The sequence below is a fragment of the Gavialis gangeticus genome, unplaced genomic scaffold (assembly GCF_001723915.1).
Source record: "Gavialis gangeticus isolate Ggan-Ray unplaced genomic scaffold, GavGan_comp1, whole genome shotgun sequence".
Classification (NCBI taxonomy): domain Eukaryota; kingdom Metazoa; phylum Chordata; order Crocodylia; family Gavialidae; genus Gavialis; species Gavialis gangeticus.
In genome coordinates this window covers 15,226,925-15,250,371 of record NW_017729018.1, presented here as the reverse complement: position 1 = coordinate 15,250,371, position 23,447 = coordinate 15,226,925, and the positions used below count along the sequence as shown (strand labels likewise).

The 23,447-nt window shown below is 44.1% G+C and overlaps 4 protein-coding genes and 1 long non-coding RNA gene across 14 annotated transcripts in view; 3 read left to right on the top strand and 2 right to left on the bottom strand.

Moving 5' to 3' along the window:
- The window catches only part of RAB8A (RAB8A, member RAS oncogene family), a 22,968-nt gene extending 16,943 nt beyond the window's left edge, over positions 1–6,025 (top strand). Inside the window, exons 8-9 of one of the 4 annotated variants that reach the window (XM_019513679.1) lie at positions 2,969–3,037; positions 5,518–6,025. In XM_019513679.1, coding sequence (XP_019369224.1) covers positions 2,969–3,037; positions 5,518–5,532 — 84 coding nt within the window. In that variant the 3' untranslated portion in view covers positions 5,533–6,025. Of the gene's footprint in view, positions 1–2,968; positions 3,059–4,234; positions 5,443–5,517 lie in introns of those variants that run through there. The other 3 variants (XM_019513677.1, XM_019513676.1, XM_019513678.1) reach the window with 3 other exon arrangements.
- CIB3 (calcium and integrin binding family member 3) overlaps positions 1–19,816 on the bottom strand; it is a 26,443-nt gene extending 6,627 nt beyond the window's left edge. For 4 of the 7 annotated variants that reach the window (XR_002096666.1, XM_019513685.1, XM_019513686.1 and 1 more), the window contains exons 1-4: positions 19,665–19,816; positions 10,336–10,447; positions 9,637–9,784; positions 7,867–8,062 (exon numbers count right to left, since the gene is read on the bottom strand). Coding sequence is in view for 6 of the 7 variants with exons in the window: in XM_019513685.1 (XP_019369230.1) it covers positions 7,867–8,062; positions 9,637–9,784; positions 10,336–10,447; positions 19,665–19,801 (593 nt within the window). In the remaining variant the exon portion in view is untranslated. The other 3 variants (XM_019513688.1, XM_019513684.1, XM_019513687.1) reach the window with 3 other exon arrangements.
- Positions 3,569–4,070, bottom strand: LOC109295027. The gene is made up of 2 exons (XR_002096667.1): positions 4,031–4,070; positions 3,569–3,936 (listed from the first exon to the last, which is right to left on the bottom strand). It is a non-coding gene; the product is annotated as an uncharacterized LOC109295027 (long non-coding RNA).
- FAM32A (family with sequence similarity 32 member A) lies at positions 16,685–19,284 on the top strand. The gene is made up of 4 exons (XM_019513689.1): positions 16,685–16,794; positions 16,904–17,048; positions 17,278–17,331; positions 19,110–19,284. Exons 1-4 carry the CDS (start codon positions 16,718–16,720, stop codon positions 19,176–19,178), a joined length of 345 nt encoding a protein of 114 aa, XP_019369234.1. The 5' UTR covers positions 16,685–16,717; the 3' UTR covers positions 19,179–19,284.
- Positions 19,817–20,270: 454 nt separating the features above from the next.
- AP1M1 (adaptor related protein complex 1 mu 1 subunit) overlaps positions 20,271–23,447 on the top strand; it is a 20,839-nt gene continuing 17,662 nt past the window's right edge. Inside the window, exons 1-3 of the mRNA XM_019513674.1 lie at positions 20,271–20,375; positions 21,480–21,636; positions 22,024–22,091. Coding sequence (XP_019369219.1) covers positions 20,334–20,375; positions 21,480–21,636; positions 22,024–22,091 — 267 coding nt within the window. The 5' untranslated portion in view covers positions 20,271–20,333. The remainder of the gene's footprint in view (positions 20,376–21,479; positions 21,637–22,023; positions 22,092–23,447) is intronic.

Here is a 23,447-nt window from a genome sequence, read left to right as displayed (position 1 = left end):
CAGTTTGTTACTGGACTAACACATTTTGTTGCTTGACTAATATAGTTGATGGGGGTAGATTGACTTTAGCAAGGCTATTGATACGGTCTTCCACAACGGTCTCACAAGCAAGCTATAAAGAAGTATGGGTTGGAGAACTGGATTGTACAAAGGATAGAAAACTGGTTGGATCGTTGGGCTGAAAGAGTAGTAATCAATGGCTCAATGTCTAGTAGACAGCCAGTATCAAGTGCAGTGCCTCAGGGGTCAGTTCTGGGGCTGGTTTTGTTCATTATCTTCATCAACAACCTGGAAGATGGGATGGAGTGCACCCTCAGTTTGCAGATGTCACCAAGCTGTGGGGAATAATAGATACGCTGGAGGGAAGGGCTAGGATTCAGAAAAACCTTGACAAATTGGAGGACAGGACCTAAAGAAGTCTCATGAGGTTCAGTAAGGAAAACTGCCGAGTCCTGCACTTAGAACGGAACAGTCCCATGCATTGGTACAGGCTGGGGATTCCCTGGCTAAGCAGCTGCTCCCCAGAACATGACCTGGGGCTTATAGTGGACAAGATGCTGAATGTGAGCCAGCAGTGTGCCCTTGTTCCCAAGGAAGCCAACGGCATCCTGGGCTGCATTAGTAAGAGCAATGCCAGCAGACTGAGGGAAGCAATTGTTCCCCTCTATTCAGCACTGGTGAGGCCACATCTGGAGTCCTGTGTCATTTTGGGCCCCCCACTACAGCAAGGTTGTGGACAAACTGGAAAATTCAGCAGAAGGCAATGAAAATAGAGATCTGGGGACATGACTAGTGAGGAGTGGCTGAGAGAACTGCATTATTTAGTCTGGAGAAGAGGAGACCGAGGGGGTTGGGTGGAATTCAATAGCAGTCTTCAACTACCTGAAAGGTGGTTCCAAAGAGGATGGAGCTGGGCTGTTCTCAGTGGTGGCAGATGACAGAACAAGGAGCAATGGTCTCAAGTTGCAGCAAGGGAAGCTGAGGCTAGATATTAGAAAAAGCTTTGTCATTAGAAGGATAGTAAAGCACTGGAACAGAAGGAACAGAAAGGTTGTGGCATCTCCATCCTCAAAGGTTTTTAAGACCCAGCTAGACAAAGGCTTGGCTGGGATCATATAATTGGGGTTGGTCTTGGTTTGAGCACGGGATTGGACTAGAATCTAGATGACCTCCTGAGGTCCCTTCCAAGCCTAATTTTCTATGATTATTGTAGGCCTTAAGCAGTTCAGGAATAAGATAATATAGATTGGAAACAAACATTGTCTGACAACTCATTTGTGCCGCCATCATTTTTTTTTTTTATGGCTGCAAAATGGAAGCAAATACATGTTGCTACCTTTTGTTGCTCCACAGGAATGGAAAATCAGTGGTACGATAAAAGGTACTTTCACTTTATTAAAGATTATTTATTTATTAAAGATTCTTCCACTTTATTGCAGAGAACGTCTATTAGCTCTGTGTCAGGAGAGCAGAACAGCCTGAGATGCTCTCGTTCTCCAGCCATCCTTGGCAGGTGCTATGGGGGCTTGAAGGCCCAAGTCCCTGGAACACCTGCTTTCCTTGCTTTTGTCTGCAGAACAGCACCCCGGGGAATCCCAGCGTGATTCTCCCTAAGTGGGAAAGCAGAAAGATCGCATTGCTCCTCATCCTGCGCCATCAAAAGTGAAACAAAGAATGACATGGTCTGTCCGGTGAGGCAAATCAACTGTGCTTTGTCACATCACAGTATAGCTGACCCACTTCACTTGGGAACATCAGTTTCTAGTCATAGAGTTGCTTGTATTTGCTTGATTGTAGTTTGGCTAAGAAAATGGGCAAAGGAAATGCTCAGGCAGGAGAATTTCATAAGGGGTGAACCACTTTGGAAAACTCAAGAAAGGTAGATTGAAAAAAATCAGAGTAAAGTTTGCAAGGTTGCCTTGTGTACATTTAGTAGTTTTGTGATAGTTGAGGCTAATTTTAGAGAAGGTAAATCTTATATAGGGAATAAGAATAGGTAGATTAATATTAATTACAGTACCAGTTATTGGGAATACTTCTAAATACTTACTTAAATAGGGCAAAAAGATATTTCTATCTTTTTGCCCTATTTCGTAAGCTTTTTTCCCCCAATACTTTAGCCAAGTCATAGTATTTAAAAACCAGGTCCACTTCGGGATTTTTGCTCGTCAGTCTTGAACCACAGTTCTTGCTGAATTGCCCACTTGCAAGAAGGCCTGGTTAGTGCTATTTAGCAACGTACTTTTTGAAACCTAGGTATGGAGGTCCTTTCTGTAATGGACTGGCCAACCAGGCAGAGGTTTTTTTAAGATGTTATGACTTAACAATGTTAAGATTAAAATGCTTTCAAATACTACAATAAAATAGTATTTGTGCCCAAAAGCTTGGCAAAGAACCATTTTTCCAACTTTTTGGTTGGTCTAATAATTGGTACAGGCTGCGGATTCCCTAATCAGATTGTTGTGCCTTTACATAAATGTACATTCATAAACTTTAATTGTTTGCTTGATATGTCTTGTCTGTACTGTTGTCATTTATATCTTTTCTGTTTTGGTATTAACTTTTCAATTAAAAGTTTAGATATTTTTATGTTGCGAGTATTAGCTTTTTTAACCTTTCTTGGTTCACAGAATCCAGCTGAGGGTCAACAGTGGTGAACAACTAATTGTCAAGATGTTAATAACTGACTCATCAATATCTGGACCACAAAAAATAACTAGAGCCCAAAGTCAGTTGGTCTAGTATCTATTTGTTACAGCACCTAAATAAAGTACTTCAACTGCCTTTTTAACCTCTCCCAAGAGTTGCATTTTGTTGCTTTACCTGTGGATGCAGTAAAATGTATTTGGTTAAAATGTCCGCTGGTTACTGTACCTTGTAACTTTACTGTCTTATTCGGTTTGACTAAATTTGTTTGTTTAGATGCAAGGCAGTGGCATAATGACTGTTGTCCAATTTTTATGTGCAGAGAAATATACTTCCTGTTTTACCAAGGAAACTCATTGGTGCAAGCCCCAAGCCAACAGTAACCCGAAAGGTAAAACACTCCTGAGAAGAGGTAGGATATGAAAACAGTAACATTTACAACACTTTGAGGTAACATATTGTGATATTTTATATTCAATGTGTGTGCACATTTTCCCAGCAAATTTGGATAAAGCCATTTAATGAGTCCTTCACCATTATTTGTTTGACATTTGACACATCAGCCAAATGGTTTGTTATAGAAATTATCTACCTAAATGTGCTGGCTCTTACATGACTTGCTTCTGCAAAGTATTACTTAAGAGAACACCACTTGTTCTGTACAGGGACATAGCTGGATGATATGTTTTTTATTTGAAAGGGGTTGCAGCTAATGAGACGTGTTAGTGTGTGGCCTTAGATTCTAGAATGTGCTGCTCCTGTAGCATCTTGTTACCACACCTAGAAGGTCTCCTGCTTTTCAAGATTTCTGACAAGACGACAAGATTTAAAATATTTAATCAGGTCTGGCAGACCTGATTTTACTACTGGTTTGGTTTTTTTTAATGAATAATTGGGAATAAAGACCAACCTTGATGTAAGATTAACTAGAACAAAGTAATTCATAATATTTATTTTTGAGGGATTGCACTTAAAAATATGAATAACATAAAATTAAATGATATATGTGAAATGTTCCCATCTTCGGTGGCCTTTGAATCAAGCTCAAGGACAGATCTGTACAATTTTATGAACAATTCAGCTTAATTATGCCAATCCGGATTTCGTAAAAAATCCAAACCTGTTCACATAACACTTGTATAAAAAAAGTGACAAATAATACCTTGCAAACCACTTTAAAAAACCTAAGTACATATATTGCTAGCATATTCTTTTAAATATGAGGTATCCAGGTTGTAGCTGTATTGGTGTAGAAGAAAAGGCAACTGGGACTCGTAGTAGAGAGGATATCTTTCATTAGACCAACAAGATTTTTGCAAATAAATTAATACAATGAATTTAATTGCTTACACACACACACACACACACACAAGCAATTAAAGACATTTTATTTATTTGCAAAAATCTTGTTGGTCTAATAAAAGATATCATCTCTACTATGACTTCTGATTGCCTTTGAAATATGATGCACTTTAACAAACCATGTATTTATTCTACGATGATTTGTGTCTTAAGGTATTTTTTAAGAGTTGAACTTTATTTTCTTGCATACACTGCGCACCTTTTTTCAAAAACTGGCTGCTTGAAGTTGGACTGTGCATTTTGTGTGTGAGGAAATGCAGTAAGAAGTGTCTGCTGCATCCCGAAGGAAAGGAAAAAGTGAAGTCGGCAGAGATCCACAGGGAGCAGAAAAATGAACAGTCTCAGCTCCCTTGCTGCTGCTGCTCAGTTACTATGAGGAAAAAATTGTTTCCTTCATTCTGCCTTTCAAAAGTATGGTGCATATCTTGTTCTGGGATTGTGTTGTATGTGAGAAAAATATGGCATATAAAAAAACTTACCTGTGTTGGATGTACCTTTATAAATGTCTTCAGTTTTCTTCAGTCAGAAATGTTTAAGTAAGGTTGGAATGTTGTTATAGCCATGATGGTCCAAGTGAATATGTGAAAAGAAAGGTTTTTTCGGTGGTGTGTTTTTTTTTTTTTTTGGTTGGTTGGTTGGTTGAGTTTAAAACTTGTTTTTATATATACCCCTTTTACTGGGCAAACTGTGTAGTTGGGAGATGCAAAGACTCCATTTACAGTGAGACCAATCACTATCATGAGCAACTGGTGCTGCTTTAGTCGGAAGCAGCATGTGCCCCCCCCTGCAACCAGTCCTGCTGACCAGGGAGGTCACCCGTGGGCAATCCTCCTGGAAGCCGCCGCAGCAATCATAGTGATCAGCTGGTGCTTGCAGGGAGGGCACCAGCACTCCCGGCTGCCCCCCCTAACCGTCACCTAAGAGGTGAGCGTGGCCGGTCAGGGGGTGCATGTGTACCCCCTACGCGTCACCACTGACCGCTATGCTGGGGATCAGCAGGGAATTTTACCTCATGGTTAGATTGGTATGGACTGTGGAGGTTTTGGTCTAGTTTGAGTATAAGCCCCTAAAACTGTCTGAATTAATTTTTATATGCGATTATAAGCTTAATTTGCAAAATAAGTATGTCTTCATGATGGACTGGAGGATTAGCACATTCTTTAGTGTGCCACCCTAGTCAACAGAACAGCATGTCGGACCAGGACGAGGGGAAATTGTTAACCTATACTGTGGCATTTTTTGGTATCTTAGCAATAAATAGCAGTTGGCACCTAGTGTTTATTTGGCATATGTCACAAGAAAAGAACTAAACTCCTTTAAAAAATCGTTATGTATATCGTTCATTTACATGCTCTTTCTGATTCAAGGTCCAAGTATGACATGTAAAACATTTTATTACTTGTAAATGTAAATGCATGGGTTTTATGCCCCTCAGTTCAATTTGTTCTTTCTTTAGAATGATAAAATATAGAAATCTGTTACTCAACAAAAATGTCTTCATCTTTTAAAGTAAGCAGAAAATGACCAACAAAGTAACCATGATCGTAAACATATGGAAAAGACTCTAAAGATGCTCAGAGGCTATTGAATTTCAGGGAAAAAATGGGAGCTATGGATTTGACTGTCGGTTTTATGACACACACAATGAACCAACATTCTGGTGATCATCTACCATGTAACAGAGAGAGACTTCAGATAAGGTCCCTTTTTTACAGTGCCTGCTACTAATATGCCATGAAGATACCTTGCTAGTTATTCCTTATATACTGCAGAGTCTCACAGCCACGGAATAAAAAGTGTTTCTAAGAAAGTTGGTAGTAATTCTGGATCCATGCATTACAACTTACAATGCAATGTTCCAGACTTAAAAGAAAATTCAGCAAAAGCTTGCAAGTAATACAGTAATTCAAGCATCCTCTGCTCCTTTTCCAAGGAAAAAGCTTTTACTCAATAAATCTAGATCTGAGGCTGTGTATAACTGAGGTAAGTTGCATTCAAACTGTGAATGAATATGCCACAGTGCCATGCTGCTTTTTGCTCCAGTGTGGTAGGAGTTTCTTAGTTCACTCAACTTTCAGTCCTCTAACATCAGACTCAGAGGCTGACACCTTTAAAGCTGCTTTCAGGTTTGTGTGTGTTCAATTTCCATTAATTTTAATGGAATTTTGCCAGCTTTAAGTCATTCTACAATAGGTGGGATTCTGAGTGTTCTGGGTTTTTGTTTGAGCCAATGAATTTGCAATCCAAGCTCAACAGACACCAGTTTATAATTTTTCAGTGCCTAGAGCAAGATCTTTGTCACAAGGTAAAATTGCATAAAGGACAGAAGGAAATGTTCTAGGTTTTCTTTTTTGTGTAACTTATACTTAGTGCCTAGCCCCTTAAAAACAAATAAAAAATACCCCCAAACAGTTTTTTCTGTTGGGAGCCCAGGACTAGAAGAGACCTCCCAAGACAGGTGCAGACCCCTGTTTTCAGATACCTAGCTGAACGGTACTCAACTTTTTCAGACTCAAGGTCCACCTCAGAAAATGCCAGCTCTTCACTTTCACTCTTTTTTTTTTGATTACAGAAGAATAAATGAGCAAGTCTTCTGTTTCAAAGAACTTGGGTCACAGAGTGTTTTTTACTGCAATGAATTCCCACGTAATCTGTGGTTTTATCTTGTGAATCATGCTTGCACACCTAACAATGCTAACATTGCGTGGCACACAGCAGCACCCTTGAAAGGATCTCAGGGTACCTTAGGGTGCCACAGCATCTGCACTGAGAATCACTGACCTGGCTCAATCTAAAAAAGCACTTCAGGGCAATAATAAACACCTACTATTCAGATTGGAAGGGTTTCTTAGGACTCAGCTGTAGTAGTAGTTAAGAATCTCCTTCCAGTTTCAAGTCAAAGTTTTTAATGGTCAGTTTATACATGTTTGTTTTAGTGCCAGTAGTCTTTTACCTTAAACAAATCTTTTTATTTGCCAAGTTAAACAAATATGGATGTATTCCCCGTTTCTTTGTTGATCAGATTTGCAGAAGCTGAAAATCAAAACAAGATTTGTATTGAATGTGGTGACTGGCAAGAAAAAATGCGTACTAAGTTACTTAGGGAAATCTTAATGAATCTTATCCCTGAAGATTTAAACAGAAAACAACTTTTTCTTCTCCCCAGCTCTTACTCCAGTTTCTCAAAATCGTGTCTGGTCCTGAAAACAGAACGGAATGATGTACATGGTGGAATTCGGATGAAGTTCCCACTCTGTATTTCACCAGATTCAGATTCGAATGTGAAATGTACTAGTAAAAGAACAAAAACAAAAAATGCTACGTATGTTTCATTCACCACATGGCACAAACCTAGTAATTTTTACCTTGCCACATTTGATTTTTCTTGCCTGCTTTGGGATTAAGAATCCTAAATCATTTAAATCTAAAGAGCAGTCTTTTGTTAAAAATACTTTTGTAAAGTAAATAGTCTTTTCAGGATAATGTTGCCAACTCTTAACAGTTCAATACAGAATCCAGCAATATTTGAGGTATTCAGGCCTAACCACCTGCGCCATCAGAATGAGAATCATAGCCTTTTTTTCTCTTCAGACAATTTCCTGGCACTTGTGATCTTAGAGGAAAATGTGACTTGAAGTTCAAAAGCAACAGCAAAAAAACAGACACCCCTAAACTTTAAAATCTTGGTGGTTTGTTGTTTGTTTTTTTAGTGAATGCTTGTAGTGCAATACTGTGACTGATGGACTGGAAATGCTGAAATCGTCAAGGGTGGAAGAGCTAATAAGCATACCTTTTAAGACACTCGTACTAGAGAATGAGGAGTGAATTCTCAATGTATAACATAAGGGCCACTGTTACCTGAGAAAGTCTGGAGCTCTTACTATCATGTGCTGAAAATCTTCCAGGGAAAGTTTGCCATCGTTGTCCAGATCAGCTTCCTCAATCACTTTTTCACATACAAGACTAACTTCTTCCAGAGTAAGTTCATTTCGAGTCAGTTTGTTAACAGTTTTTTCCAAGTCTGACTTGCATATATAATCATCATTGTTAAAATCTGTCAAAGGAAAGAGAAATGATGCATTCAAAATACTGAAAACTTCTCCAAGTCTGACTCCCAAGATGGCAGTGGGAAGGAATATGTCTGACCTGACTTACAAACTCCAATATAACTGTATGAAGGAACTCCTAATTTAGAATTGAAGAATTGCCCAACGTTCACTGGATTGCAATTATTTCCAAAACACCCATCTACAAGTTTTGTGCACCCTGCTGTTGCTGGTCATACACAACATTAGAGTTCCCAAATAATCTCATCCCTAATGAAATCTGTCCATAATCAAATTATCAGCAACCTAGTACCAAGAACTAAAAGCATGAAGTTAAAAGAACAGGGTAGGCTGTCTTGCTTTTTTTTTTTTCCATGTTGAACAATGGCCCCTTTGACTTTAAAAGCAGAACTTTCTCTTATTAGGGCATTATAGAATTGCTTTTGCTGAGACCCAAAGAAAAAAATAATTGAAAACATATAGCAAATAATTGTAATTTTTAACAACACCCTTCGTGAAAATGTGCTACAAGCCTGGGTTATTCAAAGAACCCTGTAGAAGATGGGACATTAATTCCCTTAATGAATAGTCAGACAGATACATTTTAGGGAGGACTTGCTATGTGTAAACAGCCTTGGTTGACAACAGTTTTGTGTGTCCAGATCTAGTTTCCAGTAAGTGGAACCACAGATGCCACTGAACAGCTGACACCAAATGAAATCCCCTTTACCTTAGAATTATTTGGTCATGTCAATACTTTTCAAAGCATCTCCCACGGTCTGTACAGTTTCTTTTTAAATTTTATTTCCTTCAGTTAACAAAATATGGAATAGTTGCTTTGGATGCAGTACCACAAATTTTCCAGCAGATGTCAGAAACTGATGATCAAAGATCACCTTCAGTCTCAACAGGCGCATCAACACAAGACACTAAAAGTGCAGTAGATTAATTCTACTGCGCATTAGCGCATCACGGTGAAAGCCAGAGCTGCCGGAATTTAAGCAAATATCTCTGACTTATGAACACACTGAAAACCTTACAAGTGGCATAGAAGTTTCTAGGATAGCTAGGAAGCATTTAAATGCAATGAGAAGGGGAGCCCTATTAAATATGTACCTATACATTTCATAGCCATGTGTGTATCTAACGTAGTGGTTCTCAACCTCAGTAGATATGAGGGATTAGACTCAAGGCACTGCCTCATTAAACAATAAAGACCCTTTCGAAAATGCTACCTCTTAATTTTCACTTGTTTTCTTACTATGCAAAAAAAAAAGAGTAGTTTTTTTCTGTTGCAAAAAAAATCAGGAAGACTACAACATGTTAGAATGATTTTAATGCTATGGCTTTTTCTTTTATATGCCTGGGTTTATCTTGTCAATCGGATTTGCACAGCTAACAGTTCTAACAATGCAAGGCACCACAGGACACCCTTAATAAGGTTCTCAAGACACCCCAGGGTGCCTTGACAGTCTAGTAGAAAATCACTGATCCAATTTAAGAGTGTTCCTGCAGTCTGTCTCTGGTCATGTGCAACTCCGTATTTCCTCCCAGCTTTACCATCCATGCCAGTTTCACTCACCATAAATTTTAAAGGCATAATAAGCTTTGAGATCTCTCGGAGCCATTTCACTCAACACTGAAAACATATCTAAAAAATCATCTAAAGTCATATTGCCTTCTCCATCCTCTGAGAAAACCTCTGCTATCCGCTGGCGAAATGGATTGTCCTGTTGAAAAGGGAAGACAAAATAAAGTGAAAGGCAGCCTTTACTAATATTTATTTCAAGTTAGTGCCTTATCATAGAATCATAGAATCAATGAGTCAGAAGGGACCTAGACAGATCATCTAGTCCGACCTCCTGCCATGGGCAGGAAGGAGCACTGGGGAGGGAGGGGTCATAAGGCCTTGGCTTTACAGGGCGCAAGTTAGGCAGGAGTTCTATCCACTTGATGCTAGTGGTGGACAAGACAACCCCTCCTCCTTCCCCTTGCCCCACCTTGTTCCTAGTATATTTTTTTTTTTCTTTTGTCTAATGTTGCATCAAAAAACAGGTCCGGCTGCAAACTTCTCTCTGCCTCTTTTGGACTTCAGTAAGCTTTCAAAGGAAACCACTGGCAGCTTCTAAAGGGACTTTGGATTTAGACAGCTATTCTCTATAGCCAGAATTCAATTATCTTTCAGGTCTTTTGACAATTAGTAAGGGATGAATTATTCAGAAGGGATAGATGAAAGTGAAATGTAGCACCATGTGTACCTTCTGCAATCCTTACACTGTACCTTCAGCTCTGGCATGCTGCTGATGAGTTCATAGGGAAGCACCACATCTGGTTTATCCGAGTAGTCAAGTGGGACTAGCTGTGGGGCCAGATCTCTGTACCTGTAAAACAGCCTGAAAATGGAATATAAGGTTAATTTTGGTATTAGTTTGTTCTTGCAGCGCTGAATAATATGTCCATCATCTCTGTTTTATGGTTTATCGTTCAGATCTTGCATCAAAGTAGTGAACATAACTATAACTGAGGAGAATCTGCGCTTCATGGAGGAAGAAACAATTAGTATAAAAAAGTACAAACTAGCCAGCAAAATTGTTGTTGTTTTTTGTGCAGTTGCATTTTCTTGTAGCCTGGGTGAGCAAGTACTTTTTATTCAAAGTGATAAACAGACCTGTTATTAGCTTCCTGGAAGTATTTTTCACCAGAAACTGCTTTCCATATTTCATTTCCCCACCACCACCTATCTTTATATACATTCCTGAAGGCTGGCTTAGCTGGCAAGAACATGTCCCGTTAATACACCAAAAGCTGAGAATCCTTGTCTCATGCCTCCCTACAAAATCTGTGCAAAGGTACGTGTGGTGCAAATACTGTTCATCAACTCCAGCTGGCTGTAAATTTGGAATGAAGCAATTAGTGACCCTTTTCCGCTGCCAAGGAACTGTGTGTGTAGAGGAATGTGATGCCAAGACAGAAAAGATCCTATAAGTTCAATGCTCTGCAAAAAATTCACTCAGTGAGGCTGCATGCCATCTCCTACAGAAGTCATTAGGAGATAAATTGTACCCAATACCTCTGATATAGGTGCCCAGTGTAGTCGAGCACAGCTTTAACAATTCTGGTCATAACAATTGCACCAAGCAGTCTTCAAAAGAAATTCATAAAAATGTGTATTTTCTGGAGGAATAGATTGTAATTTCAAAAGCAAATCTACATATAGGAGAGGGAGAACCACTGAGCCATTTAGCTCAGAGGGATGGGAGACTACTCCACTAGTCAGCTAGTCTTCCCTTGGCTACCTGTTACCTTCCTTATAAGGGGAAGGAGGGTAAGGCAGCAAATGTTTTGCTCTTCAAGTCTGCAGCCTCATCCTGCATTTGTGGCCCATCAAAATTTCCACTAAACTGACTGTAACGAGATCCCATGGGAAACAGAAGATCTGTAATGTGTCTTCAACCGTGTTTTAATTTTTTGCAGTATTGTTTACCTCCTGTAGATTAAGGATCCTTTTTTTTTTGAGTGATCATTAGTGAATGTGGCTGAAAATCCTGTTCCATTGTTCCTAAGGGGCTCATTATCAATAATAAATGCCTTATTCATGACACAATTATGGCCTGGGCTTCTATTCAGCGCATGAAAATTCAGCCAAGCTTTAAGTTTCAGTTATAATAGATACTTGCTCCAATTACACTTTCTGCTGCGCTACATTCGCAAGCAGGTTAGCAGAGTGCACATCAATGGAAGAGTGCATAATTCTGCTAAAGGGCACATCCTCATGCAATTTTCTCCTCTACCCTGTTCTTCAAACGAGTCAATCCACTGATACTGGGCATGTCTACATGTGCACAGTAACACGCAGCAATAAACTCTGGCACATATTGTGCCAAAGTTTATTGCTCCTGGGTGCCATGTTTACATGTGCACCTGAGTCTGAGCTGGGTCAGAGCAGCCCCGGCTGGCAGAGGGTCTGGTGGGGGAGGGCCAGCCTGCCAGCCCAGGGCTGCTCCAACCTGGCTCAACGTAGTTTCATAGTTTCAAAGTTAGTCGGGTCAAAAGGGACCTGAGCAGATCATCAAGTCCAACCCCCTGCCATAGCAGGAAAAAGTACTGGGGTCAAACGACCCCCAGCAAGGTGTTCGTCTAGCCTCCTCTTAAAGACCCCCAGGGTAGGAGCCAGCACCACTTCGCTTGGAAGTTGGTTCCAGATCCTAGCCGCCCTGACAGTGAAGTCGCGCCTCCTGATGTCTAGTCTGAATCTACCCTCTGCCAGCTTGTGCCCATTATTTCTGGTCACTCCTGGTAGTGCTCAGGGGAACAGGGACTCCCCCACTGCCTGCTGGTCCCCTCTGACTAGTTTGTAACAGGCCACTAGATCCCCCCTCAGCCTTCCCTTGTGGAGGCTGAACAGGTTCAGGTCCCGTAGCCTCTCCTCGTAGGGCCTGCCCTGCAGTCCCCTGATCATGCGAGTGGCCTCCTCTGGACCCTCTCCATGTTGTCCACATCCCTCTTGAAGTGTGGTGCCCAGAACTGGACACAGTACTCCAGCTGCGGCCTGACCAGTGTCGCAATCAGGGGACCTGCTCGTGATGCATCTGTGGATGCATGACAAGGTGCGTTTGGCCTCCCTGACCGCATCCCCACACTGCCGGCCCACATTCATCTTGGCATCAATAGTGATTCCAAGATCCTTTTCTGCCTCTGCACTGACAAGGAGGGAGTTCCCCAACCTGTCAGTCTGCTGCTGGTTCTTCCTGCCCAGGTGCATCACCTTGCACTTGTCAGTGTTGAATCCCATCCTGTTCTCATCCGCCCACCCCTGTAACCTGTCTAGGTCTGACTACAGCCTATTCCTCCCTTCTAGCATGTCCACATCCCCCAACATCTTAGTGTCTTCAGCAAATTTGAACAGGGTGCTTTTTACCCCCTCGTCCAAGTCACTGATGAAGATGTTGAATGGCGCGGGCCCGAGGACCGAGCCCTGGGGGACCCCACTACCCACATCCCTCCAGGTCGAAAATGACCCGTCCACCACCACTCTCTGGGTGCGGCCCTCCAGCCAGTTAGTGACCCCATTTGACTGTGTAGGTGTCAACACCACAGTCCCCTAGTTTTTTAATGAGAATGGGGTGAGCGACAGTGTCAAAGGCCCTCCTAAAGTCCAGAAAGACTACGTCCACTGCTACCCCTGCATCTAAGGAGTTTGTGAACATGTTGCAGAGGAGCTGGCTGGCACACAAGGGTGCTTCAATGTGGGGCTAGACAGCAGGCAGCCCTCACGCTGAAGCACCGTGTGTTGCTGCAGAGTAAAAAACTGCCGTAGGGTAGGATAGTACTTACATTTACAAATATTAACCTGTGGCAGAGTTCATTAATTAACCTCCAACCTAGTGGAGCCATGCATGTGCAGACACAGATGTTTACTGCAGAGCTCATTAGACAACTCCACAGTAGATGTCTCATAGGTCAGTAGCTTCTCACACAGAAACCAAGAGAGCCTCATGTTGTGTCAGCAAAAGCTTTTTAGGTTACTTTAATCCTCGCAAGCTGGCTGTGACTTTTTGTGAATTGGGAATATTGGTTAATTCCCAATTCTCTTTCACATAATTTGGGCCTTGTAAACATTTCTCAAAAAATATTACTGTAAACATAAAAATAAGAAAGAATGAGAAATGGTACACTAGCAGCATATTGCCAAGACAAAACTGAAAGAAAATCACTTTAAAGTCTACTCTGTTCTAATACTGAAGACAGTCTTTACAAGTATTACATGTCCTTTTCCAAGTCTCTCTGGCTCATTTTGTTTCTCTGTGAAAACAATCTCACACTGGTAGGTGGATAATCTAGTATTTTTGGACCGCTAATGTTAATAATATCAATAATTCAAAAATGAAATTATATCATAACATTAAAATAGAATTTAGACTACAATATAAATATATGAGGAAAAGAAACTGTAAATACAAGTTAGTTTTGGTTCTTTATTACACTACTGAAAATATGGAAATATGGATATATTTCACCAAATAAACAAAATGGACCACAGAATATCAATAATCTGTGTAGCAGTTGTTATAAAACAAGGTGGAAGGGCATGAAACCCTTTGAATGTGTATGTGGCAAAATCATTTTCGATAATTTGTTATATAAAAGCTTCAGCTGGAGGAACTGGCCCTTTAATGCTACAGTGAGTTACAGATTTTTGGCGCAGTTAATGCTACTTAACACAATTTTGTACATATAAAAGCTGTGGGGCTTTTTGTCGTGGTCACAGAATCATAGAAGTTGGGTCGGAAGGTACCTTGTAGATCTTCAAGTCTGACCCCCTACCTGGGCAGGAGAAAAACTGGGCTCAAATGACTCCAGCCAGGTAGGCATCAAGCGTCTTCTTAAAGACCCCCAGGGTAGGAGCCAGTTTAAAAAAAAATCTTGCAAAGATTCCTAAACTTATAAGATAAGAACCCTGTGTTCTGTTACTGCTTTTAAAGACAAAAAAAACAAGCTCACCTTAGAATTTCTTTCCTTGTAAAAAATGTGCAGTCCTGCAAAATACGGTGAGGTATAAGTTACAGTGGTATTCATTTTTTTTAAAACATACACTGGCCCAAAGTTCTCCCTAGTGTAAACATGCTGCCTTTCTAGTTAGCTTTGCCAAAGACTTATGTACTTCCTCTTAATTTATAATACATGGCTTTATTCTTCTCTTTGCATGAAAAAGGAAGAGAGACATTAAACAGCTATCAATCATATTTACTCTAAACACTTTTGCTAGAGTTTTTAATCCCAGTTAGCATCACAAAATTAAGACCCAACGACTGTTTTAGAGCAACCTCCCTTAACCCATATTATAGCTATTTTATCTTTTCTTTTTTTTAAGCTTAGTGGTTTTACCTGATAAGCATCTAGCTGCTCTGGAGTAAAAGTGGTTTGCTTGTTGCCCATGTCCGCCTGAATCCTGATTCTTGTCCCATGGTTCTATCCCCTTAAATTACCTTTATAGGAGTCCTGAATATTCAAATATGAAAAACTGCAACAATGAGGTTCAGAGGAGGGGGATCAAGTAACCACCTTCTCTGCTCCATGGTTTTCAGAATCATAATAGAAGCATTTCATCGCATCTTTAGTCTGACTATAAGGCTCTCTTCCAGCATCATTCACCTACCTCCTGTATGCTCTGGCAGAGTCATATTACACCATACAACTAAACTCAAAACAGCTTCTTTGCCTGGTCTCTGAAACTGATAGGGGACTATGTGGATTTGTTGTTTGTGATTCTGCTGAAAAAAAGCACTAGGAATATCTTCCTTCCTTTAATAGTCAGCATCAGCAGGAACCCTAAAAAAGCATCACAGTGTCACTGAATCATAGAAAGTTAGGGTTGGAAGGGAACTCAAGAAGCCTTCTAGTCTAACCCCCTGCTCAAAGCAGGACCATCCCTGAAGTCCAAAGTCTTTTTCTTGTTAATATCCACTGTAAAAAACCCCCCACCAAATCAACCCCATATGTGCTAGTAATTATAGTTTTGATCGTCTCCATTAACAATTAATTTCAAATGCTCTTTGCTGAGCCATAACTGCTAATTTATAATAAAGTTAAACCAACAAAATAAGTGTGACCATCTAATTTCCCCATGAAAAACAAGGATCACGTCTTCAATACATTTATGAAGTGTTTGCTAAAATGGAAAAGTGTAAATCATACACCCGTGTTATTTAACAATTTATAATGTTTATCTGGTGGGCCTAATTTTGAGAATAATTTGCCCCATTGTTGGTTTTAACGAGGCATTATCTTGATACTCTGATCCCTCTTGGGCGTTCAGGTATAAAACTGAGAACATACTGGGAGGGAGGAAGAAATGTAGGAAACTTTCTTTTGCTAGAAGAGGGAAAATACCCTCTCTCTCTTGATGCGGAGTTGGACACAGACCAGTACCGCTGCAGCAGAGGGCTTAGATTGTGATATTAGGAAAAACATCTTCACTGTTAAAACAGAAGCAGTAGACTAGACATGTGGGGAAATTGTGGAATCTCCCCACCGGCAGTGTTTGAGAGGTTGATGGGCAACGGTCAGCCATGACCTATGCACAGCAATGCCTGTGCTCTGCTGTGGGTATTTCCCAGGCTTCTGGGCTTTGCTGGGTCCCATGTGGGACTAGGAGGGAATTTTTTCCCCCTCTTGCTACTACCTTTTCCTCAGAGGTGGAGTACTGCTGCAGCCAAGGCTCTGACTCTCGGAAAGTCTTGCCCCTCGGCGGGTCAGAAAGAACTTGCACCCAAGTCTTTGCCGTGCTGCGTGCCAAAGGGGGTGCCCGTGGCCCTCTCCCAGGGACCCCTGCAGCTGACTCTGCCTTGCAGCCGCAGGGCGGTGGCTGCTGTAGGCTGTCGGCCTGCCCGGGGCGCGCGCTGGAGAGGCCAGACGGGGTCTGTGGGGGTTGGCCGTGCCCCACAGCTCCGCTCCTCTCCGGGACTGCGCCCAGGACGGTCTGCGCGCCCGGGGCTGTTGCAGGTCTCGGGAGCCGCGACCAACACCGCGCATGCTCCCTCCCACAGGGCCGGTTACCGCGGCTGCCTGGCAGCCCAGCTCAGCCTTTACCGACGCACCTCGCGGGCGCGGCCCGGAAGTGCTCTCCGCTCGTAACCCGGAAGTGCCGCGAGCTCGGGGAAGCTATGGCGGAGTACGAGAGTGTCCAGCGCGGCGCGCTGCGGCTCAAGGCGAGTGGCGAGGCCCCGGCAGCGGCCCGGCGGTAAGCCCCTTCTCCGGCGGGCCGGCGGTAAGTCCCTTCTCCGGCGGGCAACGTGGTCCCGGCTTCCCGCGCTGCTTTTCAGGCCGCCGCTCTGGCTCTGTCCCCGCAGGAAGAAGAGGAAGGATAAGGACAAGGACAAGAGCAAGATCCGGGACCAAACCGTGAGCAGCAAGAAGCAGGAGGAGGAGAAGAGGCGCGGCCTGGACAAGCGCACGCCCGCGCAGCTCGCTTATGAGAAGATGCAGGAGAAGAGGGTACGGGCCGCGAGGCTCCTGCTGCCGGGGGAGGTCGAGTCGGGTGGGCGGGGGCACGTGTCCGCCCCTAGCTGGGGCGCGCTTTGCGGGAGCCAGAGCTGCACACTCGCAGCGGCCCTGACCCAGGTTACTTCCCCAAAAAGACAACGTGCAGGTTAAAAAGCAAGCATTTCATTGCGGTGAAAAGAGCTAGCATGACAGCAACCTGTGTCTGTTTTCACTTTCTCAGCAAATGGAAAGAATCCTGAAGAAGGCTTCCAAGACCCACAAACAAAGAGTTGAGGTGAGGATATGATTATCCTTGTTCACAGTGTATGTTCCCTTTGCTGTCTATTCTAAATAAGCCACCTGTCAGGATATGCAATTCAAAGAGTTATTGCTCTAATATGTTTGTCTGGAAAAATCTCTTGCCATAAGTAATATGAAAGCTGCAACTTGCACATTCTGGGGCTCTGATGGAGGAAACAACTGCTTGCCTTTTTAACAGGAATCGGTGGTGGGTGATCAGGCATCCTGGTTTTCTCCGTTTAAAAATTACAAGTTCTCTGATAAGAGCCAACAGTCTCCAGTTATAACCTGCAAAATCAGCATTTTTCTGTGATTAAAATGAAGCACTACTATCTATATGGTATCAGTTCAACACAGTGTTTTATTGACATATTTACATTTTAAAGCAATTTGGAGGCCTACCAGTGCCTCAGTCATAAAATAAATTCTAAATACCTATACACTTTAGCATTTGATTTTGTTTTTTTTATCATGGAAAATCAGAATTCCCCCTGCCCCCTTTGCTCACAAGATGTGCAGGCCCAGCTGCGCCTGTCCCCTCTGCTGCTTTATAGCATTGAACAGCACTGCTTTGACAGTGCCCTGGCCTTGCTGGTGCACCTCACTCCTGATCTGTTGCCCCCAGCGCATAAGGAGGGTACAGGCAATGTGGTGGGGTGGGCATGTGCTGCCCGATTTCTGTGCCCACAGCAGGGCATAGAGTGTAGGGCTGCAGCCTGACCATACCAGCTTTGGGCAGGAGCTACCTATGCAGCCCAGGAGGAGGGACCCAGCGTGGGAGAGAGCTCCTCACTGCCAAGGTGAGGCACCCCTTGCCTTCCCAGCAGCAGCAGGGGGCACAACTCTGCCACTGCTGCTGTTGTGCCTCACCTTGGCAGTCATGGGACTGCATCGCTCCCTCTCCCTCTGGGACCTGCCTGCTAGGCAGTGGAGGCACCTTCTGCCCAGAGTTGGTCTGACCCAGCTGAAGCCCTGCCCCCCGCCCCCATCACCTGTACATTTCCCCTACAACTGTTGCCTGTGCCCCCATAGACTTACCTGGCAGGAGATGCTGTCCACCACACTGGCTAGCTGACGTATGCATTTCTATGCGCACACATGCACATGATACCCTGTATCTTGCTTCCCACCGCCCCTTGCAGGCTGGAACTCTGCCAGCCTGTGAAGGAAACCCATGGCTTCCCAGGTTTTTCCAAAAGTTCTTGGAACCAGAAGTTCTTGCCTTCACATATTGGAACATGTACCAGACTAACTGAGGCATGAATGTAATGAAATGTGATGGATTAGGATAATCTTTACAGAAAGAAAAGTTGCTAATAAAGGAACACATCAAACTGATGGGCTAATAAAGGTAAATTTGATTGGTATCTTGTATCATCTTTAAATACAAGAACACAGAATTATTCAGTTAAATTAAAAGGCTACAAATTTAAAGCTGCCAAAAGGTAACTAACCCATACAGCTAACGGCCACAGGATACAATTAAAGCCTAGACTTCAGTGGGTTTCAAAAAATGGATTAATCATTCTCATTTTATAATATATAACTCCACGATTCAGATCAGAAGCCAACCATTAACTGGGCTATCTGTTGCATAACTGTCTATTGTACAGCTTTTGGGCACCTTTCTTGGTGGCACCTGGTACAAGATGCTGACTAACCAGATACTGACCTAAATTTTCAACTCATTTAATCTGAAATTACTAAATTTAAAGCAGGCAGAAAGCATGTTCAGTATTCTGGAAAGTTGACACTTTTTTTTTTCTCTCCTAGGATTTTAACAGACACTTGGATACTCTGACTGAACACTATGACATCCCCAAAGTCAGCTGGACTAAATGAATGGCTTTTCTTACTCAGTTCTGGATTATGAGAAGCATTTCTATTAGGAGGATATGCTTTGCATAAATCTCTGTGATCTCTGCATTGGATATTTAATTCATTTTTTTTTTTTTTTAACTTTTGCATGCTGGCAGTACCCCTTAAGTGCTTGTTTAGAAGTATGTATACCACACACCCACCTTCACTGAACAATGAATAAAGGCCCTAATCCTCTATTTATCTGCAGAAGTCCCCTTGTTTAGAGTTTGTAGGAAAACTTCTGCAGAAATTTCATATGGAGGGTGTAACGATAGCTGGTTGACACAGCCTTGTTTTGAAATGAATGTTTGTGACGGTCTGATTTTAGATGCAGACAAGTTACCTTACTGAATTGTTCCTCCTTGGGTACTATAAGCCTGTCTGTAATCTGCTTATAACTTTTCTAGAAACTCTAGTAGGTCAAATAAAAACTGTGTTAAAATAATAATAAAAAAAAAAAAAATGTACCTGGTGTAGTGGATGAGGAGGGGATCTTGACAGCACTTTTCGCCTGAGCTAGGCTGTACCTGCAAGCCTGTGCTCGCCTTCCTTAGCAGAACCTTAACTGCAGCTCGTTTTATGATCTGAGCACCCTTTAAACACATGTTCAGTTGTTGCGTCTCACGTGAACAGCGCCCGTTGGAGCACCAGCCACACCTTTCTGAGGCCTCAAATCCTGTTGTGCCGTTTGACTTCTTCGCTGGCCCCCGTGCTTGTGTACAGTACGTGTAAGACATGTCGCAGAAGAAGTGGCAGTGGGAACTGTTATTGCTTGCTCTCAGCTGTCTGCTGCCAGTGCTGTGCAGGGACTGGCTTGAGCGACCCCGCATGTCAGCACAACGCAGCGCGGGTTTTTGGGGATAACTGAACACTGGAGCTGAAGGCTCTGACCCGGCGCCTCTTTGCGGAGCCTTCTCGGCAGCGGTGCCGCCCGACCCGCGTCCTGGGCGCTGTCCGACGCGCTCGGGCGCCCCACACCTCACCCCTATGGCGCCGCGAGGACGTCACCGACTCCGGAGGAGGGGACCGAGGCCCCGCCCCGCGCACCGGGTCGGGCTTTCACGGCTTCCGGCGGGAGCGGGGCTACTTCCGGCCGGAAGTGCGCGGGTGAGGCCGCGGGGGGCAGGAGCCGGCAGCATGTCCGCCAGCGCTGTCTACGTGTTGGACCTGAAGGGGAAGGTAGGCCCCGCGCGGCGCGGCCTGCCTGCGGGCGGTTCCCCTGGCGCAGCGGCTCCTTCGCGGTCCGGCCGCGCCTCCCCGGGGCCCGCAGGACAGGCTGGCTCCTCCCGAGCCGCCCCTCCCCGAGGGCTGGCAGCAGCGCTGCCCAAGCACCACAGGCCGGTGGGACCCGCTCTGCGCTGCGCCGCAACCGCGCAGGCTCTGTGCTGTCTGCTGGCGGGTTTGTGCAGACTTCTCTAGCTGCCAGGTGTCCGCACACCCTCTTTGCGGCGGGATTTAAGGTGACCGCCTTAACAGCTCAGTTCTATAGGTGGAACACTTACCGGTCCACATATACAGGCTAATTGGAGAGTCGTCCCAAAGTTGTTCCCCCACCCACCCAACCGCTGCAGCAGATGGGGGCAGCCAGCGGGGCTGGAATGGAGCAGCTTGCCTCCTGCTGCTAGTCATTCACCCCCACCACCCCTTGCCCCGCTGCATCCTGATCCCTTTGTGCCTGGCGAAAGGCTCCCCATACACACGCAACCTTGCTCCCTGCCACCTTGGGGCCCTGTCTTTGCTCCCCTCTGCCCGCCCCTCCCTGCTTACCCTGGCTCCAGCAGGCTGTCCCTGCTGCATCCTGGAGCACGGTGCTTGGCCTCAGCCCTGCACAAGAGCGCGTGGCCGTGCTTGGCGTCCCAGACTGGAGTGGGGGCAGCTTGCCACAACAAAGGCAAGTGGGGGGTCTGACATCAGTGGGGGAAGGCAGTAGTTGCAGCTCTGGCCCCAACCCCCAGTCAGGGTTGCAGGCACAGCGGCTGCCTACTTTTCTCCCTCCATCCCTCACCCTCACAATAGTTGATCCCAAGAACGTTTTTTTCCCCATGTTAAATGGGGGGAAAAATCTTGTCTTGGAATCACGTAAATACAGTGTGTTGTAAATAAAAGATTTCCACAAGCATTTTGTAGTTTAAATAGCCAAGTGGTCTGTGATTCCACCATACAAGTATCAACTTTAGTCATTCAAATTATTTGACCTCAGTTTCCAAAGGTCATGTATGTTATTCAGATGACCACTTCAAGTATGTTGTCCATTTGGTTCTCTATTGTACTTCTCCATTGCAGGTTCTCATCTGTCGAAATTACCGTGGAGATGTTGATATGTCAGAGGTTGAGCATTTTATGCCAATCCTTATGGAAAAGGAAGAAGAAGGAACGCTTTCCCCCATTCTAGCTCATGGAGGAGTTCGTTTTATGTGGATTAAACATAACAATTTATATCGTATCCTTTGGAATATAGGCTGCTTAATAGGGTGGAAATGTTGACTCTGTGAATTTTCACAATGTAAGTCAGCATGGCAGAGGGGAAGTGGGGGAAAGGATTTCAAAGATAAAAAACAGTTAAGGTCAAATTCCCATTAAATACCCTATGAACAAAAATATATATATGTTTTAAGTGCCAATGCAACCAGTATTTTCTCAATGCTTACCTGTCTTTGCTTTTCAGTAGGTCACCATTTAGAAATGACATGGTATACCTAATGAATGCTGCTTCCTGAGTTTTTGGGTCAGCTGCAGTGCCTTAGTAAACATTTTTGAAAAGGGATTTAAAAATAAAATTTAAAAAATGGGAACTTTGAGCAAACATTCCTAAACTTACTTTTTTCAGTTGTTGCAACTTCTAAGAAGAATGCTTGTGTCTCTCTGGTGTTTTCATTCCTCTATAAGGTGGTTCAGGTGAGTACACAATTGATAAAATAGTATTGTTCTTTCAGGGAAGTCATATTGTTGTTTACAGCTTTAGAGGTCTTTGAATTCTTACTGCTGCGTAGAAATAGCACATCTAATTGTGCAATGGCTATATTTTGGTGATCCTGTTGCATTAACTACTAATATTTTATTGTTGCACATTAGAAGGGCTTTGACAAAAAGGAAAATCAATACCTTCCTCATTTCAAAGAGCATATAATCTAAAAGATACCCGCAAAGGAAAATAGGAAGCCCAAAGGAAAGGTCACCTTCTTAGGGACAACTGCTTTGTATGCACAACTAGCATTGGAAGGATTAGAAAAATGTAGTGGCATGGTGAGCTGAAAAAGGATATAAGGGGCAGGAACAGGAAAGGAAACAAACATAACAGTTACTCTGGAGGAAACCAGAAGTGGGAGATGCAAGTAATTGTGCAACAGTATTCCTGTTACCAGCCTTGAAAATATGGATGAGACTAGGGGTGCACCGATAAAGATTTGCTTGGCCGGTACCGATAGGTGACCTTTCACCAGGCATATCGGCTGATACCGATCCAATAACCGATTTCCAGGAGCACAGCTGGGCAGTGTCGAGAGCAGCTCCCGACAGTTAAGTCTGTGGAGGGGAAGGGACGTGGGGGAGGGAAGGGGTTGGGGCAGATCAAAACCCCCACAGTGCGGGAGGCAGTGGGGTAGAGGCTGGGGCTGGAAACACTGCCCAAGCAGGGCAGTGAATGGGACCCTGGGGCCAGGGCAGCGAGCAGGATGGAGCTGCAGGCAGCTCGTCCAGGGGATGAGCATCTCAGTGCCTAAAAATGGCAGCAGGGGTGCTTGAACTCATCAAATGAGCTTTAGTTCAAGTGCCGCCGCCATCAATTTTAAGAATGGGGATGCTTTTAGGAGTAGGGCGGAGGTGGGCTGCCTGCTTTGGGGCTCTCTGCCCTGCTGCTTTTGCCCCAGGAGCTGCGTACTGGCCGTGCATCTCCTACCCACCTGGCAGCAGGAGGCACAACTTGCCGCCCCCACTGCTGGGAGATGGGCAAGGGACATATGGCTAGTGCACAGCTCCCGGGGCATAGGCAGCAGGGCAGAGAGCCCCGAGCCCACAGCAGACAGCCTGCCTCCACCCCACGTACAAATCCAGGGGAGCATATTCCCTCCCATGCCTCTCCTGAGCATGCACGCAGCACTGGGGAGACACCCCGTCCTCCCCCACGCACCCTCTGGACGAGTGGCCCACAGCTGTGTCACACTTCCTGGCCTGGCCCCAGGGCCCCATTCACCATCCAGGCTGGGCAGCACCTCCAGCACCTGCCCTACTTCCTGCCTCACCAAGGGGGCCCCA